This window comes from Trachurus trachurus, assembly GCF_905171665.1.
Source record: "Trachurus trachurus genome assembly, chromosome: 17".
Taxonomy (NCBI): domain Eukaryota; kingdom Metazoa; phylum Chordata; class Actinopteri; order Carangiformes; family Carangidae; genus Trachurus; species Trachurus trachurus.
In genome coordinates this window covers 21,990,734-22,010,820 of record NC_139900.1, presented here as the reverse complement: position 1 = coordinate 22,010,820, position 20,087 = coordinate 21,990,734, and the positions used below count along the sequence as shown (strand labels likewise).

Below are 20,087 nucleotides of genomic sequence, written 5' to 3'. Positions count from 1 at the left end.
TAGAGAGGTACATTGATAAATGCAGTTTCACATGATTCAGGTTTCCCTCTAAACGGGAAGAGTCCTGCATCAAACGTCTCTTTGTTTCAAACTTCTTCCTTCTTTTTTCATCCTCTTTAATTCTGTAGCACCTGTAGCCATTGACTTAAGGCATAACTGTTAGTGTTCCTCTTGCGTGTCTTGTTTCTCTTTGCTAGACACTTACAGAGCATCAATCTATGTGATAATTGTATCTTCGGTACTGTATTTGCTTCGTCTCTAGGTAGATTAGACTGATTGCGCGGTACAACGTCCTTGCCGATGTTTATTGTCGTTTTTTAATTTTTTTTTTTTTTTTTTAAAGCAGATTTACTCACGGTATTTCCTTCCCCCTTGCGCTTGACTGTTCATTTCAACACAAGCTTGACTCACAGAGCTGTAAAACATTGATGTACAAAAAAAAAGAAAGCAGTAATATAACTCATGTACAGTATATTTCAGACACACATACAGTCAGTGTATGTGACTTTACACAGTTTAATGGATGTGTTTCTTTATGTTTTCAGAATATTTGCTATGCTCTTAGATTCTGTTTAAGGATTACAGTACACAGTATCCAGCTAATGTGAGCCAAATGAAGGATGTGTTTTCATGTAGCAAGAAAGAGAAAAAAAGAACCAGTCCTTTTGCCATTTAGCGTGGCCTCTGTGGTCTGAGAGATTATCTAATACAGTATGCATGGAGTCCTTCGCTCGGGTTGTGTTTTTATTTTTTAACTTGGCACCAGTGGTTGATAATTGTGCTTTTTGTAGTGCATATACAGTATGATGTGTGTTTGATTATAGCAGTACTATTTTATTGTAGTACTATGCACAACGTAGTGGGATGTGGATAGTAAGCTTTTAGCTTCACAGACAGTTCTCACATCAGTTCCTCCCGTCGTTCTGTGCTGTGGCGGTGAAGTTCTCCCGTTTCCCCTTGCGTTCATTCGGCTTGAGATAAAGATTGTACCACCCTCTGTTCAAAGCACAGCTCGTTTGTGTGAAGGCAGGGTTACTCAGTTATTATTGCGTGGTCGATGATAACAGGCGTCACATGATGTCACTTTTAAAATTGATTTTACATAGTTGATTTCTTGAGATTATAATCGCTCAAATTTCTCACACCTCGTAGACTCCAATTGCCTAAAGGAGAAAAGTATTTTTGTGGAGAGGTAGAGAAGAGGCGAGTCATTGGCAGTAGAAAAAATGCACTGCTTTTAAACGTTTCACATTTGGCATTTTGGGTTTGTTTTTTACTTTAGTTGAGGAGGGGTAGAAATTTAGATTTTGTTCCTAATGAGAGATACACCTACTCTTCTTGCCACGGTAGTTGATTATTAGTGAATATTAAACATTTTTCATGTGTTGACGGATTCACAACACTTCAGGAAGCAACAACAGACCAATCCCACTTTTAACCTGAAAAGCTTAAATCAAGACATCTCTTTGATTTCAGTCAGGACGAAATCAGTTGTACTGTACTTTGCACAATTCTTGGCAAGTAGAAAATCCCAAGAATTTAAACTAGAGGTGACAGCGGTGCTTTTGATGAGAGGGCTATAAAAACATGTGAGCGAGAGAGATTAGAAGTGCCTTTAGTCATTGTGATGAGCTCGTTTTTCTCCTTGTTACCATTCGAGCGTTGCTCCACAAGATGGTGCCACCACCACCACATGCTGTGCCCCATGGTTCACACATTTGCCATTTGTCGAAAACCTAAAGAGTATCTGGCAAATTAGCATGGTTGTTGTTGTTGTGTGTGATTGTGCGTGTGCGTGTGTCTGATTGTGTGTGTTAGAGCAAATCTGAGCATGTTGTAGTTAGGAGAGTGACGAATTTTAGTTGTGCCTCTTTGTTGTTACATCTACAATTGTTACGTATTCCTTCTTTCTATGGTGGGGGTTGTACAGTGGCTCGGTGCTTCCTCTCACGGTGCACCCAAGCTTTTTTAGTGTTTTTTTTTTGTTTGTTTGTTTTTTTTTAATTTGTCTGGTATATTTTTGAATAAAACTCAGATAAGATAGAAATGTGAACCGTACACATCCGTGGCCCAGCCCAGTTGTTTGAAGCTCATTTGATAAGCTCTCAATTTATTGCATGCGACATTTCTCAGTGTTTTGAATTAAGAGTCAGTTCCTTTTGTCAACAGGCGTTCTGGTTGAGTCACCCGCCACTGCTGACACATCCATTATCCAGTTTGTTGGACCAACACTTTGTGACTGCACTTTTTTTTCCTGTTCCACACACTTAAGGAAGTGTGTCGAACGCCAAACAACCATAAACTAACAGACAGTGAAGCTCAGTTGTCGATAGTGTTTTAAGTTGATAGTTTTAAGGTCTTTCCATACAGTATATCAGGAGTGATTGACGTTTTTCTTTATGATATCAGATTATACAGTGTACAGTACAGTATATGCTTTTGTTGTTTTGCAGTCAACAGCTGTCATGTACGTAATTTTGATGCTTTTGACTGATTGCAATGTTTTTACTTTAACTATACAGACTGTAAAAACCCTGTAATACTTTAACCAACTTTATGGAGAGCCATTGGCTCATTATGCAATTTTGTGTCCACTCAGCAAAATTGTCCAACTTAACAAGACAAATAACGCTGATTTTCCTAAATGGTCAATTCATCCAAATTTCACAAAGACATCTTTTCACTTAGTCTTAGCGGTGGGTAAACATGCAGACACTTTTGGTTTATTAGATTTTGAGAAGTTCTTGGAGAATTTCTTTCAACTAAAGTAATCCTAAAAAGTGAAGTCCAAGACAAGACATTGTAGCGTTGCTGACGTCTATTTGTATTTGGTGCTTTTCCCAGCACAAAGAAAGTTCTGTTGAACTCTTGTGTTGTAGGTGGCAACGGGAAATTAATATCTCAAACCGTAGCACATGGAACTGAAACTAGATCTGTCTAGTCTGATACTACGAGGAACTATGTGGGAGATGTTTCGGGGGAATTTGGTTAAATCAACTGTTAAAAAATGTGTCTGGGTAAAAACAAATCCTGCCAATGAAGCAAGTGGTTTCACTTTATTCCATAACAGAGACACTTGTTTCAGAGGAGCTCATGAACCCAGTGGATCTGCTTCCATTTAAGCAAATTATTCAATTTATTTAGTTCCATGAAGGAAAAAAAAAGCAAAAAGCAAAACTGAATAGCTTACTACATTACTTGTTAAGATGAACATTTTTGCAGTGTACTTCAACACTTTCATCTGCCATATATGCCATGTTAATCACAGATGTTTAATAGCTAGAAGCAATGCAACTTCAGTAGCAATGAAACCTGGCCACACAGTGAGACAGGCATGAAACGGGCAGAAGATGAAGATTGTTGAGCTTTGACTTGGGGATGAGATTTTAGTCCCACCTCATCTTTCATCCTGCTCGTCTCTTAGATATGCATTTGTGTCTGAGCTTCTTGAAAAGCGTTTTTCTACACGACAGGTGATCCTTCAAGGAATGAGATATTTTTTCATCAGCTTTGGTACACTGTAAATGATATTTCTTGAAATGGCCTCATACACAAAGCACATCTTTCACTAACTACAAGGAACACATATATTTGGTGTCTATTAAGGTTTGAAGAATGAGACATAATAGAGAATAAATATTTTGAAATATATTCTTAGATATCTATATTTTTGGATTATATAATTCTGATTTGGATTGTGCTTGAAACAAATCAGACAGAGGCTTTGATGTGAACATGATCTTTAGACTTGCTCCACGGGTGCTTTGTATTCGAGCAGTTATTGAAACGCAAGCATTTTTACTAATCAGCTGCAGTGAGCTTCATTGTGATCAGCAAGTTGATCGACATACATGTAATCTATTAAGCATGATTATCAGGTGCGTTCAGAGGATGAAGCAAGCTCATGTACATGTGTTAATATTTACAGAGCTAAGTCTATATGTTAAATGCAGCCCTGGAGCTGCTTTGCATTTATTAAATATTAGAGAAGAGTTTTTTTCTGTTTTTTTTCTTGAACGTGAGAATCTGTTATGTCATACGGAAGATTCTGGTGTTTGTGAGTAGAGGCAGTGTTAAAAAAAAAAAAAAGTTGCACCACAAAAGATACACTTGGTTGCTGCCACAGAGATCCACCACAGATTGGACACTGATGCTGTAAAAGTGAACTGTAAAAGTTACCACTGTATCTTCCTTTGGTTGATCTCTGTGGTCGCTGAAGGAGAAATCAAAGTAAAAAAAAATAAAAATACAAACTGTTAATCTGACAGAGAAAAGGTACATGGAACAATGATGGCATTAGAAAGTGTTCTTTTATGGTGCCTGAGTATATATATAAATATATATATTTTATTTGGCTTTTTTAAAAAGCTGATAGATTTGTCTGTCCAAATGTTGGTTCTTTTTTTGTTTTGTTTGTTTGTTTATATCTGTCAATGATAACCTTACAGAGCCTATAAAGAAAAAAAATAAGCTAGCTTGAATATTTTTCCTCCATACAGAAAAAATACAAATGTTTACAGTATGTAATTAACCAAATGGTAAATATGCGTTTGAGAATCAATCTGTCTGTCCCTCAAAGTGGCTGTGATAGATTGATTTGTATTTCTTTATTTCCTCTGTTTTTTTAAACTTGAAAATGTTATGAATGCTTGTTCTGTTTTTTTTTTCCTGTTTCAGTTCGTTCCTCTTTTTAAATTTTGACTTGTGAGAACAGTGCTCCCTCAATTTCACAGTAACAACTCAACAAGATAAATTTCCAGTGTCCATAACACATAGGTATCCTTCAGTCTGTCATTCTCTACCTGCTGACTACTTCACCTCACACTGAGCCTTGCATGTGCAGGACTGAATCCTAACTTGAGACGCTGTTGCATTTTTGCTGTTTGTATCATGTACAGTGTGGTAGAATTGGCTCTGCCAGGTGTCTCTCTGGTAAGGTCAAAGTTCAAAGAATTTATAGTGGATATATATATATATAAAAAAAAATCCCACGCCACTTGAACACGCTTGTGTACAATTTTCGTACATTGAAAAAGTTGGAAATTCAGGAATAACTATCAAGAGGCACCCTGTTCTTGATTTTGCACTACACAGCAAATGAAACTCAAATGAAAAGGTGAATCAATTGCTCTGTTGGTTGGTTAATTCAATTGTAAGACCAAAAAGTATCCAATACAGTCTCAGCTTGTGTGTGATTTCCATTTTAAATATGATGACATTAGTAGCTGCACTTTCATTTCTCCTTTTTTTTGTCTGCCTGTATCAAATCAATGACAGTTTGCCATGTGTGTGGTTCGATCAGACGCAAATGCTGTAGTGTTTTCCACTGGTGTACAGTAGTTCATATTCAAGACCCAACTCTGAACGGTTAGAAGCCCGGCAGTGATCCACCTGGCAAACAATTTGATTCTTGTCTCCACAATTTCAACCCCTTATTTCAACATCCATCGCTCTGTGGTGTTGCCCAACAAGTTGCCAGGTGTATCACTGCCTCACAGCAGCAACAGATATATATGGTTCTTAGTTAATAATGATGTGGTGTTCTCTTTCTTTCAAAAGCGGTGAATGGTAATGAAGAGGGCAGTCCGATAAAGCTACTCTACACCAAAGTGCAATTGAACTCAGAGGGAGCACTGTTGTTTCAGCCAGTAGAGGCCTATTGGTTGTTGTGTGCCCAACCCCCCTATGCACGAAAAAGATGGTTCTTCTTCTTGTTCTTCTTCTTCTTGTGTTATCCTCCCTCCATTGGTCTGTCTTAATTCAGATGCGACAATTTCTTTCTTTCTCTCTCATGTACAGCTTGCTTCAGAGATGTGTTTGTCCTCAGACAGGTACTCTTTCATCTGTACGGTTCTTTCTTTAGGCTGATGCAATGATTTAAAAAGACAATAAAAGATATATAAAATGAACTGTGCTCTATTTGTTCTTTCTATAATCACCGGTCATTGCCCCACCACAGTTGCTCATATATTCATGCCCCAGATACACTCTAGCTGACTTTGCTCAACTTAAACATGTTGCCTCATAAGTAACACTTGTGGTTATATGTCATTTAAGAAGCAAAGAGTAAAATGTAGTATCTGAAACTTAAAAATGATCTATATATGATTGTGAACACTTGTTCTACTATACAATTTTATTTATCCCAAATTGGGCAATTTGGTATAAACTAATCGCAAAGGTATTATTCCATTTTCCTTAGCACCTAGCAAGCACCACCAATAGGGAACAATGTTTTTAATCGTGGGTCCCATTTTATTCAGAGTGTCACGCATGTGCACATAGGTTTATAATAAAAACACCAAACAAGCAAGCATTGGTATGGAACAAAAAAAGGAACAAAAAGAAGGCTGCCAGCAAACAAAATACAAAATGCAGTTTTAAGTCTTTTTTTTAAATCTGTCTTTACAAAGTTGATTCAGAGAGGGAATGCATTAAGCATGCTTGCCAGGCCTCATGGATGCACACAATGCATCGAAGTTATACAGAACTTAGAAAGCACTTCTACAGAAAACTTTCATGTCGTCAGTGGTGAGGTGTAACTGGATTTTTTTCCCCAGGGAATCAACAGTGTTGCTTCCTCTGAAAACATAATTTGTGATTGCTGTGAGAAGCGTACTATTGTTTTCAGTCAGTATCAAAATCTGGGCAAGCTAAACTCTTTGGACGGCTTGATGCTTCTAGAGGAAAGTGACAAAAGGTTCAGGAGTGGACCAACACATCTTTCACTTCTTGCAATATGACGCATATAATGTGAAAGTAGCTCAGATAAATCTATGTAATTATTGCAGGCTAAACCAAAACAGTATAAAAGGTTGACTGGCAATATGATGCTCTATAGTTTAATGCTACACTCCGATAAAAAGCAGAGTGAGTCATGCAGTGTCATCATGTCATGTTCTGTCTGCTTTGCAGTCACCCTGTTGTTTTTTGAGGAAAACATGGGAGGCATCATGTGACAGTCACCAGGTGAAACCTTGTATAGTCTTAATAATGTTTGTGTGTTTATGTTTTTTGCTGCAGTGTGTGCTTCTTATGAGTGTTCTTGAGCAAGACCTTTGGACTAAGGAACTGAGATGAGACATGCAATGGCTTTATAATTAGCCTGATGATGCAGTAGACACGTGAAGAAGACCATCCAACAAACAGCTGAGTGAACTGATCATAAGACTGCAATTCCTCCTGAGCATGTCTCCAAGTTCATCTGCCTTTTTTTTCAGTTTGAAAAATAAAACAACTTTCACACCTCCCCAAAGGTATAATTCAATAAACCCAATTATACCTCCTTTGTGTTTGCAGAACAATGTTAACTTATGCAGTGCATTGTGTGTTACTGGGAGACATTTGAATAATAAAAGATTAATCTATTGCTCATGCATGCAAGTTTTATGTTGTGTTTACTCAGTTATCCATAGTGGCTCACCATATCATTTTTTTTAAATATATATTTCTGTGGAATCCCACTTCCCCAAAGCAGCAGCTGGCTCGACTCTGCGCTGACATCTCTGCTAGTAACAAGTGACGTCGTCTTGGTCATATGACCGAGAGCCAATCAATAAACAGGCAGCCATGCGGAAGCGTCGGAGCTGTATTTAAAGTTTGCTCGGGAGAGTACCAGTCAGTAGGTCAGTGCTGCTGTGCTGCTGACTTTATCTCTGAGTATCAAAGTGAAGACCTGCCCCGCAGCTGAAGAAGAAGATGAAGGGCCCTCTGCTGCTCATTCTGACTGTGTGGTTAAACTCTCAGTCCGGCGGCTGCTATGTCTCCTCTTTGTGTTCCTCCCCTCCGCTGCAGTGGTGCTCATCTCTGGACACAGCTATCCAGTGCGGGGTAAGTTACACTTAACGTCTTAACAATAGCATTTCGAGATATTACGTTTTTGAATGGCCAGCGGCGTCTGTTTCAGTCCCAGGACGCATCACTCACCACATATATAGTTTCGGTTTGCACTGCGACCACCGTTCTATATCTTTGCGCTGGGCTCCAGGAAACCATGGCAACAGCAACATTGACAATGAACGCGATGTACACATCCGGTGCTGCAAGTACATTATCTATTATCTTAGCAAGCTAACTCGCCGGTGAAACTTTGTGCACTGCTTTCTTCACAACAATGGCCCATTGACAAGACAGCTTCCTCTCATTGAACACATTGCTAGTATTCAATGGCTAAACTTAAATGGGTCAGTGAGACCCAGTTGACTGTTTGCCATGTGGTGTTTTCCCCTGTTAGTTTCACAAGGGAACTGATACACTCGTATGTAACTTTGGACTGGATGCCCCAGGTTGTCAGCTAGCCAGACTCATTGAGGAAGCAGTTTAGTTTTAATTTTTGATATAATCTCTCTCTCTTACTTCCTCGGTGTCTACAGAGACAGTTAATGGACACAGATGGTCTCTATTCTGTATACTGGTATTAAAAGAAATGTACAAAATCACACCCAGTCCAAGTAGCAGGGATCCTTATCTTGTTCTGGTAAATTTGACTAAACATCTGTTTTGACTGTACCATTCATTTATATTGATGAATACCGTAAGCAAGTAAAAATGGTATCACTGATCTTAAGTGCTCCAGGTATCATTGAGAGCAAGCCCTCATTTTCAATGATGTCGAGAGTACAAGACAGACATTTACAACACAAAATACAAATAAGACGACAACAACAACACTGCACAAGTTAAAGAAAGAACACAGAAGACAGTTTGCATATACATCATTCAGGGCAGGTTGAGCAAACCTTTTGACTCAGGAGCCATGATGAGTTCCAAAATTTGACGGATGGGAAAGTATCAGATGGATGGAGGCTGTTTGTATGAACTAATATGAATGACATGTAAAAGCCATTAGCTATCTAAAAGTAAAAGAAAACTTACAATCAGTTTCAGTGGGAGCAGATTGGTCACAATTTTTTTTTTTTTACCAGTCAAACATGTGGAATGCAATTTGGTCCTCACAAAGCTGTTTGACCTTAAAAGATTCACTGGGCTCCACAGAGTTTTTCAAGCCTCACAAATATGGTAAAATAGGCTTCATATCACAGAGAGTGATTAAACATGAACCTCCACATGTTTGCCTTCTTGTACAGGTTTTGAAGCAGTGCCTTGAGTCTAACTTCACCAGGTCCCATCAAAGAGCAGACCCAGTCCAGGTGGGACTTTACTATGAGAGTCTGTGCCCCGGCTGCAGACAGTTTCTCGTTGAGATGCTCTTCCCCACCTGGCTCTTGCTGAATGACATCATGACTGTTGATCTGGTGCCCTATGGAAATGCAAATGTAAGCAGTGACCTAAGAATTTCTTAAAACAGTATTAAGATGGTTAATTTACTTACAAAGAGGCACAAGCAGAATAAGTTAATTCAATACAAGAAAATAATATTGCATGGAAGAGGCAATAGATTTTTTTTTACTGAGGAGGGAATTTTGTGCATCATAATCTTATAAATCTGTTCAATGTACCCCACACTCTAAACTTTATAGGAGAAACCTGATGGACAGAAATTCATTTACGAGTGTCAGCATGGAGAACAGGAATGTCTGGGCAACATGATTGAGGTAAAGTTACACAACTAATGCACAGAGAGAAAACTGCTGAATGAAAGTAGAACTACAGTTTGATAAAGGAACAACTTTTTTAAAATCTCATGTGCATGTGTGTATGTTGACTGTTGACTATAATGAATTAATTGTATTGTTCATGTGTGTTGTGCCCTATTTCTTCAGACTTGTATAATGAACATGACCAGGCTTGCCTTCCCAATCATCTTCTGTATGGAATCCTCATCAGATGTCATCAAGTCGGCCAAAAGTGTAAGGCGTCTGTGTATGTGTGTTAACCTACAGATGAATAAAAACAGAACTGAAGTTATTTCACTGCTGACATGTATGTGTTGATCTCCATTGTTCTTTGTAGTGTGTGGAACTCTACAGTCCTGAACTTGGCTGGGACAAAATCATGAGCTGTGTCAACGGGGATGCGGGAAATCAGTTGATGCACGAGAATGCCATGGCGACCAAGGCACTGAAACCTCCACACGAATATGTGCCTTGGGTGACCATTAATGGGGTAAGGCTCCAGTGCATCCAGCAGCTCCTGTGGTATTCTGCAGAAGAACCATGACCAGGAGAGAGCTACTGTAGACACGATCGTGTTACAGATCTAAAGAGATGGAGTTCAAACTTGTCTAGACTCGAGATATTTCTGCCTTTCCATCCAAAAGTCACTCTTCCATCCGTGTCCCTATTCTGCCACGATGCCAACACTCAGAAATCAGTGATGTTACATTCATAGTGATGAAATGATGCTTAGATTTTTTCGACACTTGATCTGATTCAAAGTCCCAGTCAGTAAGTGAAAGTAAAAGAGTTCTGTGACTGATGTGTGTGATGCTTCAGCTCAATGTTATTCCAAAGTTTAGTGTGAGAAATGCCACGCTCTCTCCAAAAAAGCAACCTGAGACCAAAAACACAACAATGAGTTGACACTGCTGTCGGCAACGGAAACTCTGAGCGTAACAAGTTTTCTTCAGCGCATCATGACGCTGGAGTCTGTAAACACGTAAGCGGTAAGAAGTGCACTGGCCCTTTGAAATAATACTTACATGGTCACGTAACATTTAAGCCATCACCTCACCTACCTTCACTGATCAATCAGGCTGTGGCAGAGCCACTGTGGATCTACGCTGCGACCACAGCGGGGGTCTCCTTTTTATCGCTGACGAGAGATTAAATAGTCCGCTCAGCCGCTTCTTGTGAAAAACGTATTATTTTAATGGTAAAAACAACATTAAAGTATTAATAATTGATTTAATATTTATTTATTTCGTAAGTGACCATGGTATAAGCCGGATAATGCCCTTCGTCGGGCATTATCCCTTACGTAATACACTTAAAGTTATGGTCGGTAATCATATTCAGAAACGCTTTTTGTTATACTGGGAGAAATGGTCCTTCTATCCTGAGAGTAGTCAATACATTATGTATTCAGAAAAAGGAACGGAAATAATCAGACCTCTGTGGCAGCTGCAGGACTGACAAAACTCTGACCAATCCATGCTTTTTGCTCCGAAAAGGAAAAACCAATCAGATGCCTTCATGTCTAGTTCTGCCTACGCCCAATCAAGCTGCTGTCTCTCTCCCTCTCTCCCTCCTCTCACATGCGCGATCAGAGTCTTCACCTACGTCCGCGGAAAGGTGAAGGTGTGGCTTCAGAGAACAGTCTGAGGAAAGGAGCTGGGACTTTTGACTTGTGTATTTTCAAAATGTGGCCTGCTGAAACCATTTTTCTAGAATCTCCAACCCTACCTTTAATTCACTTCATCTGAGTAGAAATAGAAACATATTTTTGACATTTATTCCCACCAGTTGCATTTCATTTGTAATCACCTGTTTGAGGGCTAATACGATTTTGCACTGTGGGAAAATCACAAGCAGCAGTCTTGGCACCAACGGCAGCTGCTGATTATAAGTGGCCTCAGAGTTCTTGGCCATGACATCATAATCCAGAAAACCCTTCATATCTTAAGACTCCCATGAATATCTGTCTCAATGTATCTGCCAAAAGACACCATCATGAAATCATACATGTTACTCAAGTTTAAGTTTACTTCTTTATGTTTATGCAAAATATTCTAAGCAACAGTTTTGTTGTGTTAAGCAACAATTCTGTTTGGCCCTGTTGTAAGCTTTTCATAGCAGTCACTGTTCCTCTTTGCCTCTGCAGTCTCTGTTGGAGCCTGTATCCCCTATCATAATAAATAACACATACAGTTGTTGCAAGTTAATTGCCAACAATTTTCAACAGTGATGGTAGTGGCATTTTTTGAAACTTTAAAGAAAATGGCATGCTGATAACTGCAGACAACCACCCCTCCATTAAGCTCTGTTTTACTTATTCCAATGACTATCTTCATTTATACAGGTCTTTAGGTAATTAATTGTATTATTTTGCAGGAGCACACAGATGACTTGCAGGACAAAGCCATGGCCTCTCTCTACACTCTTGTCTGCAGCTTGTACAAGGTATCTGTCAAATACCATTCACTGAGTCTTATGTGTGTGTGGCGCTTTTGTTTCTTTAACAGTTTCATTGTGTTTATTTTTCAACAAGCCATTTAATGTTGTTCCATGTGTCTTTTCAGGGCGCCAAGACTCCAGCCTGTGGAGGGGGCCAGAGACGCTTCAAAAGCTACAGCTACGTGTGAAGTGAAGGAGCAGCGCCGAACTTTACTTTATACTTGTTCTGCTCCAGGTGTGGCCACTAAATAAGCAACACTGAGCAATGTCATGAAATATATTTTTTTTAAAGCTGTGATTTTACAATGTTTCTATAAAGGGAAGAACTGATCACCACACTTTATTAATTCAAAGAATATGAATACAATTTACTTTATGAAAAGAAAAGGTGTCATGACTGAAATCTTATCTAGTGAAACCATGAAACCACGACTGACTGGTCAGTGTTGTGCTATTAGTGTTCTCTGAAATGCAGTTTTCTGACAGTCCATTAGATGGCGCCATATGCCATGATCTCATCTTCACTCTGAGGTAAAAAAAGAAAGAAACAAGACATCGAAGTCAGATTAAGAACTTGAAAAAACTTGTCATACTATATTTTGAAAAATGTGATTTCAACTCCATAACCCTGACATGCCATTCAAAAATAAAACTGCAAAAATACATTTCATTCTACATTACACACATTTTATCGGGCAAATCAGTGAACAAACTTTGAGCGGCTAAAGTCACATAAGTGATGAATGAATCACAACTGATGATAAACTTTGTTTTACATTTTATTCATGCGGGTGTGATAGTGGGAAGAGGCAGGGTCATCAGAGTTCACAACACCCCCTGGGAATCACAATGAATGTAAAACACTTTGTTTCACATCCTTTAACAAAGAGGTAACTCCATAAATCCACTTAAAGTTGTTTTAATGGTGGAAAAAAACCAACATTAAATAGAGTTTTAGGCATCAGCTTGACCATAGCCAGAGCCAGTCTGGCCCAACCAGAAGGGCTGGATTCATGAGGTCCACTGATTCTACAGTCAGATAGACACACATGAATAATGGCCTGTCATGCAAGCAGCTCTACTGCCTCGGCCTCACTACTAGCTAACATCTGGTGACTCTGTCCATTCCCAACTGACTAAATATTATATTTAAAAAAAGAAAGAAAGAAAGAAAAAAAAGATATATATATATACTTTTATTATATACAAATACTGTATGTATTCATTGCATTTAGGTCTAATGAGCCTATGGAAAAAAGGCCACCTAAAAAGTTTAAAAAGTTCAAATGCAAACTCATGGGGGCAAAGAAAGTTACCTGTTGATCAGTGAACTAATGACAGCTGAGGGTTTCTGAGGAGGCGGGGACATGCGTCTTTACTGAGTGACAGCCCAAGGAAGTCTAAGTGCCACAGACTTCTTCATATCTGATCTTAAATGGGGTTCCTGTATCCTCCTCTGTGGCATTTCCTTCCCAGTTGTCTTGTTCCCATGATACAGTAACTTGACAGTATGAGGAGAAATAACTCATCAAAATTTTTCAACTTCACTGAGGTAAGAGCCATTAATGAACCTTTAAGGAGTGTTAAACGACAAAATGTGGATTACTATAGTCAGTTGTGGTTGTGTAGGTTATTTTCTGACATCTTTTCAAAACTGGAAAAAGTTATCACTCTTATGTTAGGAGTGTCGTGTCACACACACAAACTGTCTTGTCCTGTGCTTGATGCCATTGCTTGACAGTTGTGCAGAGGAGTAATGAAGCCCTAAGTGTTAAAATAAGCATTTTGTAAGGACAAGTATAGATTAACAGCAATATAATCATTCTTCTGTTGTGATTATGAGTTAAACAAGCGAGGTTTGAAAGGTATTGAACAACCATTTAAAAGTTACAAACATAATTTACCAGTCATTTTGTGAGCGAGATGAAAATAGGAGGAAGTCGGTGTTTAATAGCGATTGAGATTTGTGTCCTGGTCACTGTGGACGGGAATGGTCAACAATAAAACCGGAGAGCACGTTGACAATTGTTTATATGGAAAGGTGGAACTCCCAAGCAGATGGAGAGATAAGGTCACGGGATAGTGGCAGAAAACAAGGACTCTTATCTGTTTTCCCTTTCGACACTGACGCTGAAAAGAGAGATGCCCTAAGAGCTAAATCCCAAACACTATCTCACTGTGAGAACCGTCTGTTGTGTTCAAGGTGATAGTGTGTGTGGGTCTCAGGACCTGAAATCAGATAAACCTTTCAAAAATAATGCCTGAGTGGGCTTTTTTCGAGGCTCGTCACATTTTCAGCAAAAGCACAAAAACGGCACTGTCTCAAATTTACCTTTAGATCTCAGCGATTTATTCTTTTCTTTTTTTTTCATACTGTCTCTTTGCAAAGTTTCAGAAAAGGCCATGCTTGACCTTAGTTTAAGGAAACATGCCAGTGAAATCTAAGACAAACACACCGGTAGCTCTCTTTGGCTTTTCCTGCAATTTTGTTTCATGATGACGCAGATAGTCTATCTCAGCTGCACAGTAAGTGCAAAGTTATGTGGAAGAGGGTTAAGCTACATAGTTTATAGCATAGTATTTTGTTTCATTGTCAATGAGCTGTAAAGTGTTGCGAAATGGCAATTAATGTCAGGAACAGTAGGTACTTCAGGTTCAAAAGTAAAATAAAGTCTTGTGGTAGAGAGTGACTGAGCTCTGTCTCTCTCTTCTAAAACTGTGAATGAGTGAAAACAGTTTGCTCACGCAGTTTTTCCATGAAAGAAGCCGTCTGTAACTTACTGTGGATCATCTACATTTCACATCTCTTCATGCCATCACAGTCTCCTCATTCTCTAGTTTCACAATTAGAAGCATCTGATCTAATAATGTAATCAAATTGTCCACATGAAATGACTGCTGTTTCCTTTCATTTCTCATATCCTGGTCTTTGTTTCTTCTTCTTCTTCTTCTCCTTCTCCTTCTCTTTCTTCTCCTCCTTCTCCTTCACCTCCTTCTTCTTCTGCCCTCCAGAGACAGTGGGACTGCTCGGAGCAGGCCTCCTCGGCTGACTGTCTGCAGGGCTCCGATATCAAATGTGCGGTGAAGAGGCTGTTCTCCGGCACGCTGCAGCTGCCCAAGCTGTCCTGCAGACCCTCCATGCAGGACAGACCAGAGGATGGCCCCCAGCGCGGCCCCTCGGCTTGGGGCATCAAACCCTCCCGGAGCCTGGGGACACTGACCAGCTACATATGTCGAGGCCTGTGAGTCACTTGATTATTGTGTTGTTGGTGTACTGGTGGTGGGGCTCTTAAAGAAATATGTAGGTCTATTTAGGTTTAACAGCAAATTATTATGTTAAACAAAAAGTTTCCATTCTCACATGCAACATTTTTACTTTAAACATCAAACTGAGGCGTCTCTGAAAATTAGTTTGTTTTTATCCAGCTCGGTTTGTTTTCAAGATTCAAGAAGACCACGCAGTTTTAACGTTTGCAGCACTTTCTTCCAGTTGCGTTTCCTGTGAAGAATTCAGCTGAACACGGTGATATATATTTTTTTAGTCCCTCGCTGCTTAATTTAGGTAGAAAAAGCTGATTTGCTTCTTGAGCATATGATCCGACAAAGTGTCCTGCTCAAGGCGTCGCTCTCCCCTCTGTCACACTGCTGAACAATTATAACTATAAAAGATCAAACAAACGAGGCTCTTATGATTGTTTCCATAACGACATTCCATCTCTCTATCCCATATGTGAGCGTACGTATGTGTGTGTGTACTGCATTTTTGTTTTCTGTTTTTGGCATGCTGGGGGAATGTACACAGACCTGTTTGAATTCATAACTTGTTGTTGTGTATGACAGAGGTGATCAGATAGGGCTGGTCTTCGGACAAAGACGCAGTTGTATCATAGATGGGGTTTTTTGTCCCTTTGCAGCCAACAAACCTTCAGCATTGTTTCTAATGACGAAAGCAGCACACATACTACATGGTGAAGCGAGACTGTAATGATGCTGGTCATTTTGGAATAACATCGCTCGCATGAACAGTCTCACACTTTAAGATGTAACATACAATGCTGAAAAGTAGATACAGGGTAATTAATTTTAATACACTTAGAAACCTATTGGTGAACTGTGTATCACAGTGTATTATACGGGCTAGTCAAAAATTTAATTATATTGTTTGCCACTTCCTTATATGAATAATAAATAGGAATAATATGTTAGATTTGACTGGATTGCACAAAAACATTAATGCTTGTGAAAATCTATTTTTGAGTTAAAAATGTATGTGACAAGTTAAGGATTTTGCAATATACCAAATTTGATTCTAAATTGATAAACACAAGCCTCACTTTAAGCCAGAACAAGTGCTGTGTTTGCCTGGCATCGAATAACAAAAATGCACATCTGAAATTCATCTTGTCATTTGGACTGCTTGTGTCCACACCTCTCCAGTGGTAGAGTGCAGAACTAGTTTACTCAGGTCATTGTTCCAGATTGAAATATACATTTTGCACCTGTGTTTATGTTGATATAGTGTTATTTCAAAAGTCAGTAAGGCAAGAAATAAATAGTGTAGTTAATTGTTGTCAGTGATAATCCATCTGTTATCATGAGTCATATTTAAACCTATGAATTAAAACTTTTATTTAAGCACAGCCCACTGTGTCTAAATCAAGTAAACTGCCATTCTGTTTCAGTGGAGGACATGAGGCAAATTGATACGACTTGACATTTGTCAAAATGCTACGGCAAACACACTGGATTGCAGATCCATCACATTTACCGTAATGTGCTGTAAAAGCGTACAGATGAGACACTGGAAAATAGACTCATTCATTGTGATGATTAGACTATATTTATTCCATAAATGTTTATACAAGCAGGTATTAAGCAACACTGCCTCAGACATGGCTGCTATGATGTTGATGGACCTTAAAAGTCCTTAATTGTGTTCCTTGTCTGGGAAGAGGGCCATGTGCTCTCCTGTTAACGAGTTGGTAGTGCAGTTTTGATGCAGTGCCAGAGAAGTTGTTTATGGAGTAGCATTCAAGACCACAGGTTGTTTAAACCGGACAGTGCCACATACTATGTGAGAGGGGAATCCAATCAGAAGTGAACTCAATCGGGCGGTGCGTGGCGCAGTGGGTAGAGCGGCCGTCCCATGTAGAGGCTACAGTCCTCGCCGCAGGCGTCCCCGGTTCGAATCCCGCGTCGGGCAGACCTTTCCTGCGTGTCATTCCCCCTCTCTCTGCCTCCCCATTTCCTGTCTATCTCTACTGTCATCACTATCAAATAAAAAGCAAAAAGCCGAAAAAATATACTTTAAAAAAAAAAAAAAAAAAAAAAAAAAAAAAAAAAGAAGTGAACTCAATCATTTTATTGTGATGTTGCTGATTTGATGCCATTATATGCCCATCGGTGTTAATATGAAACTCAGACTAACTTCATCTAAAGTGCAGTCTACAGTCAGTCATGCTTGTACAGATGAAAACAAGGCTGTCTGGCCTCCGCAGGACAAACACTTTGTCACCACCTCTCTTGGATTAGTTTTTAGTTTTCCTTCAGCCTTATTCCTTTAGTCAGGATTAGGGATGTCACAATTACTTGTTTTCACAATTAATTGCGGTATTAAACGCAACAGTTAATTGATCATAAAGATTCCTAAATACCGTCACTTTCCGAAAAAGATTATGTCGGAACCATATCGGCAGATGTGTGCCAGAGTAAAGGTAAATGCACAGATACTGGTCCATTTATCTAAAGTAACACTGAATTGGTAGGAATTTAAATGTTAGCTTATTATTTGTATTGTCAAAAAATGATTAAAATAAACTTAAACATTTTGTATAGATGAGAATTAATGACTTCCCCGGGGGATTAATAACTGGTGTACAGTAATGTAATTATATTTTGACTATAATTGATTTTACACATTCATAGTGTTGTGAAATTTATTGATGCATAATAATCGTGATAATCATAACACCGTGATTATTTCTCTGACAATAATCGTACCAAGAAAATCTATAATTGTGACCCCCTAGTCAGGATACAGTTGATGAACTGCCTGATGACGTCTCCACCCAGGTACTGAGGAATAACCTCTGGCCCATAATGCTCGTGGATCACAGTAAAATTGGTGCAGTTATGCACATGATGAGAGTCAGACACAGGAAACAGTGTAACATATGATTATTCAAAGAAGAGAAAGAGCAGGAGCAGCGGGTGATGGCAGGCTGGAGAGTAAGAGATTTATTTGGTAATAATGTGAGCTAAAGCACAAGATGGACAAGTGCATATGGAGGTAGACTAAGGTGAATCAAGTTCTTCTAAACATACTTATGGAGTCAGACTCATATGACTTTCCACTTGAAAAGGAAGATCTCCAAAAGGCCGACCATTCTCTGCTTAGATTGAACCTTGTCCCCAGTTGTGGCTTGAACACCACCTAAATGATGACATTGTTTCTCGAGTTGATAAAATATTGGTAACATTGTGTAAATTGGTTGGAGCCAGCCTGATGTGACAGGTCTGGGTCCGGGATGTTTCTTGTGTCTGGCTGTTTGACTGTTGACAAAAGCTGTTTGGTGAAGTTGCTGAAATTAGAAGAAGACCTGAAGACCAAAAAGGTTTTCCTGAGTGGGTAAGTGGCTCATGGTGGTCAGTTATCAGAGTTTCTCCTCAGTGACCCAGTGGACAAAGCGTTAGGATGCTGTCTACAGGACTTGCTTTGTGCAATGTGGAATATGCTGTAACATGCAAATTGATACGGCCTCACATCGCTGAACTATGACAACTACCTTCTGTTGAACTTGATCAACCCTGCTCCAGGACCTGTGGGAGAGCCGCCACAGGAATGTGCACTCTGTTCTGGCCTCTCTGGATGAAACTGAGAAGTGGGCAGCCCTCACCTCTGCCTCTGTCACCCACATGACTGAGATGATGATGTGCTTCAGGGCCAGGATTTGTTTGGGCCTGGGATCATCCTCTGACGTGTTGAGCATGGGGAAGAAGAGAGGAACATCTTTACTGCTGGAGACTGGAACATGACGAAAGTTGAGAAACAACTGCACTTGACTGCACAAGGTTGCCTCATACTACTAATACCATATATTACAATGGTACAACCATGTCCCAAAGGGATCCACATGTTATAAATGTAATTTTAGAAATCCAATGAAAAGGTTTATCCTCTGAGCCAAGAACAAAAGATTAAAGCAGCATTTAGAGATTTTCTTGCCACTTGGGGGCAGCAGAACAAGCTTTAAACATCATGTAGACTTTTTATCCCATTTCATATGGCGTCATTTGCATATTGAGCAGCATATAGCAACATAAGCATTTGTTGAGGCACAAAAAAACAAAATGCTGAGCTGATATAGACGCCAAAAGTCTCATAAATAAAACACTGATATGTGCAATAGGTTAGTAACCTGTGACTGTTAACGGTACTCCAAAGAAAATGATTGTAATTGTGATACTGAAGTGTTGAATCTGGTGTCATGGGAGTTGTCAGCTGGGAAGGACAGACCCAAAGTCATATCCGCTATTTAACACAGTTTTTTTTTTAAAATATTCCCCTATATATTCCCCTATACGATGAGCGATATAAACATTATTGACTGGCAGTTGACCTCATTATGAGTTTATATTCAAGATGTTTGTGTGACACTCGGATGAGAGCAAATTTCTCTGTCTACTAGTACAGTACTGTTGCATCAGAATACATACAGTACAGTATCTGTGAATATATATCCATAAAAAGCCCTTAACCAAAGAATCTTTCTTCCCTGTTCTCCCTACCAGCTGTTGGTCATAGGTTCAGTCCTGTGTCAGATGCTCCAGCTCCCCAGGTTATTTCAGTTACGTTAGACAGCACCGGTGTTTAGCTGTGAGTCCTTAATCACAGGAGGACCTTTTCTCACTCTGCAGCGATAAACAAAAAGATTGGGTGGGGGTGAAGATGATGTTGCCTCTGGTCACAGATAGAGAGCGCCATCGTGACAGCACCCATGCTCTCTATAGCTTTTATCTACCTCTGCTTTTTATAGTCAGAGGCTCTTCATGTGACTTCTCCTGGTACGCTCA

At 39.4% G+C, this 20,087-nt stretch overlaps 1 protein-coding gene across 1 annotated transcript; it reads left to right on the top strand.

Annotated features, from left to right (window-relative positions):
• The first annotated feature begins 7,587 nt into the window (after positions 1–7,587).
• On the top strand, positions 7,588–12,665 carry ifi30a (IFI30 lysosomal thiol reductase a). The gene is made up of 7 exons (XM_083991407.1): positions 7,588–7,830; positions 9,087–9,275; positions 9,480–9,554; positions 9,723–9,809; positions 9,913–10,065; positions 11,952–12,020; positions 12,140–12,665. Exons 1-7 carry the CDS (start codon positions 7,699–7,701, stop codon positions 12,200–12,202), a joined length of 768 nt encoding a protein of 255 aa, XP_083847533.1. The 5' UTR covers positions 7,588–7,698; the 3' UTR covers positions 12,203–12,665.
• Positions 12,666–20,087: the final 7,422 nt, after the last annotated feature.

Coding starts and splice junctions, on each gene's coding strand:
- ifi30a (XM_083991407.1), top strand. CDS start 7,699: ATGAAGGGCCCTCTGCTGCTCATTCTGACTGTGTGGTTAAACTCTCAG. Junction 7,831..9,086: donor ACACAGCTATCCAGTGCGGG/GTAAGTTACACT, acceptor CTTCTTGTACAG/GTTTTGAAGCAGTGCCTTGA. Junction 9,276..9,479: donor TGCCCTATGGAAATGCAAAT/GTAAGCAGTGAC, acceptor TAAACTTTATAG/GAGAAACCTGATGGACAGAA.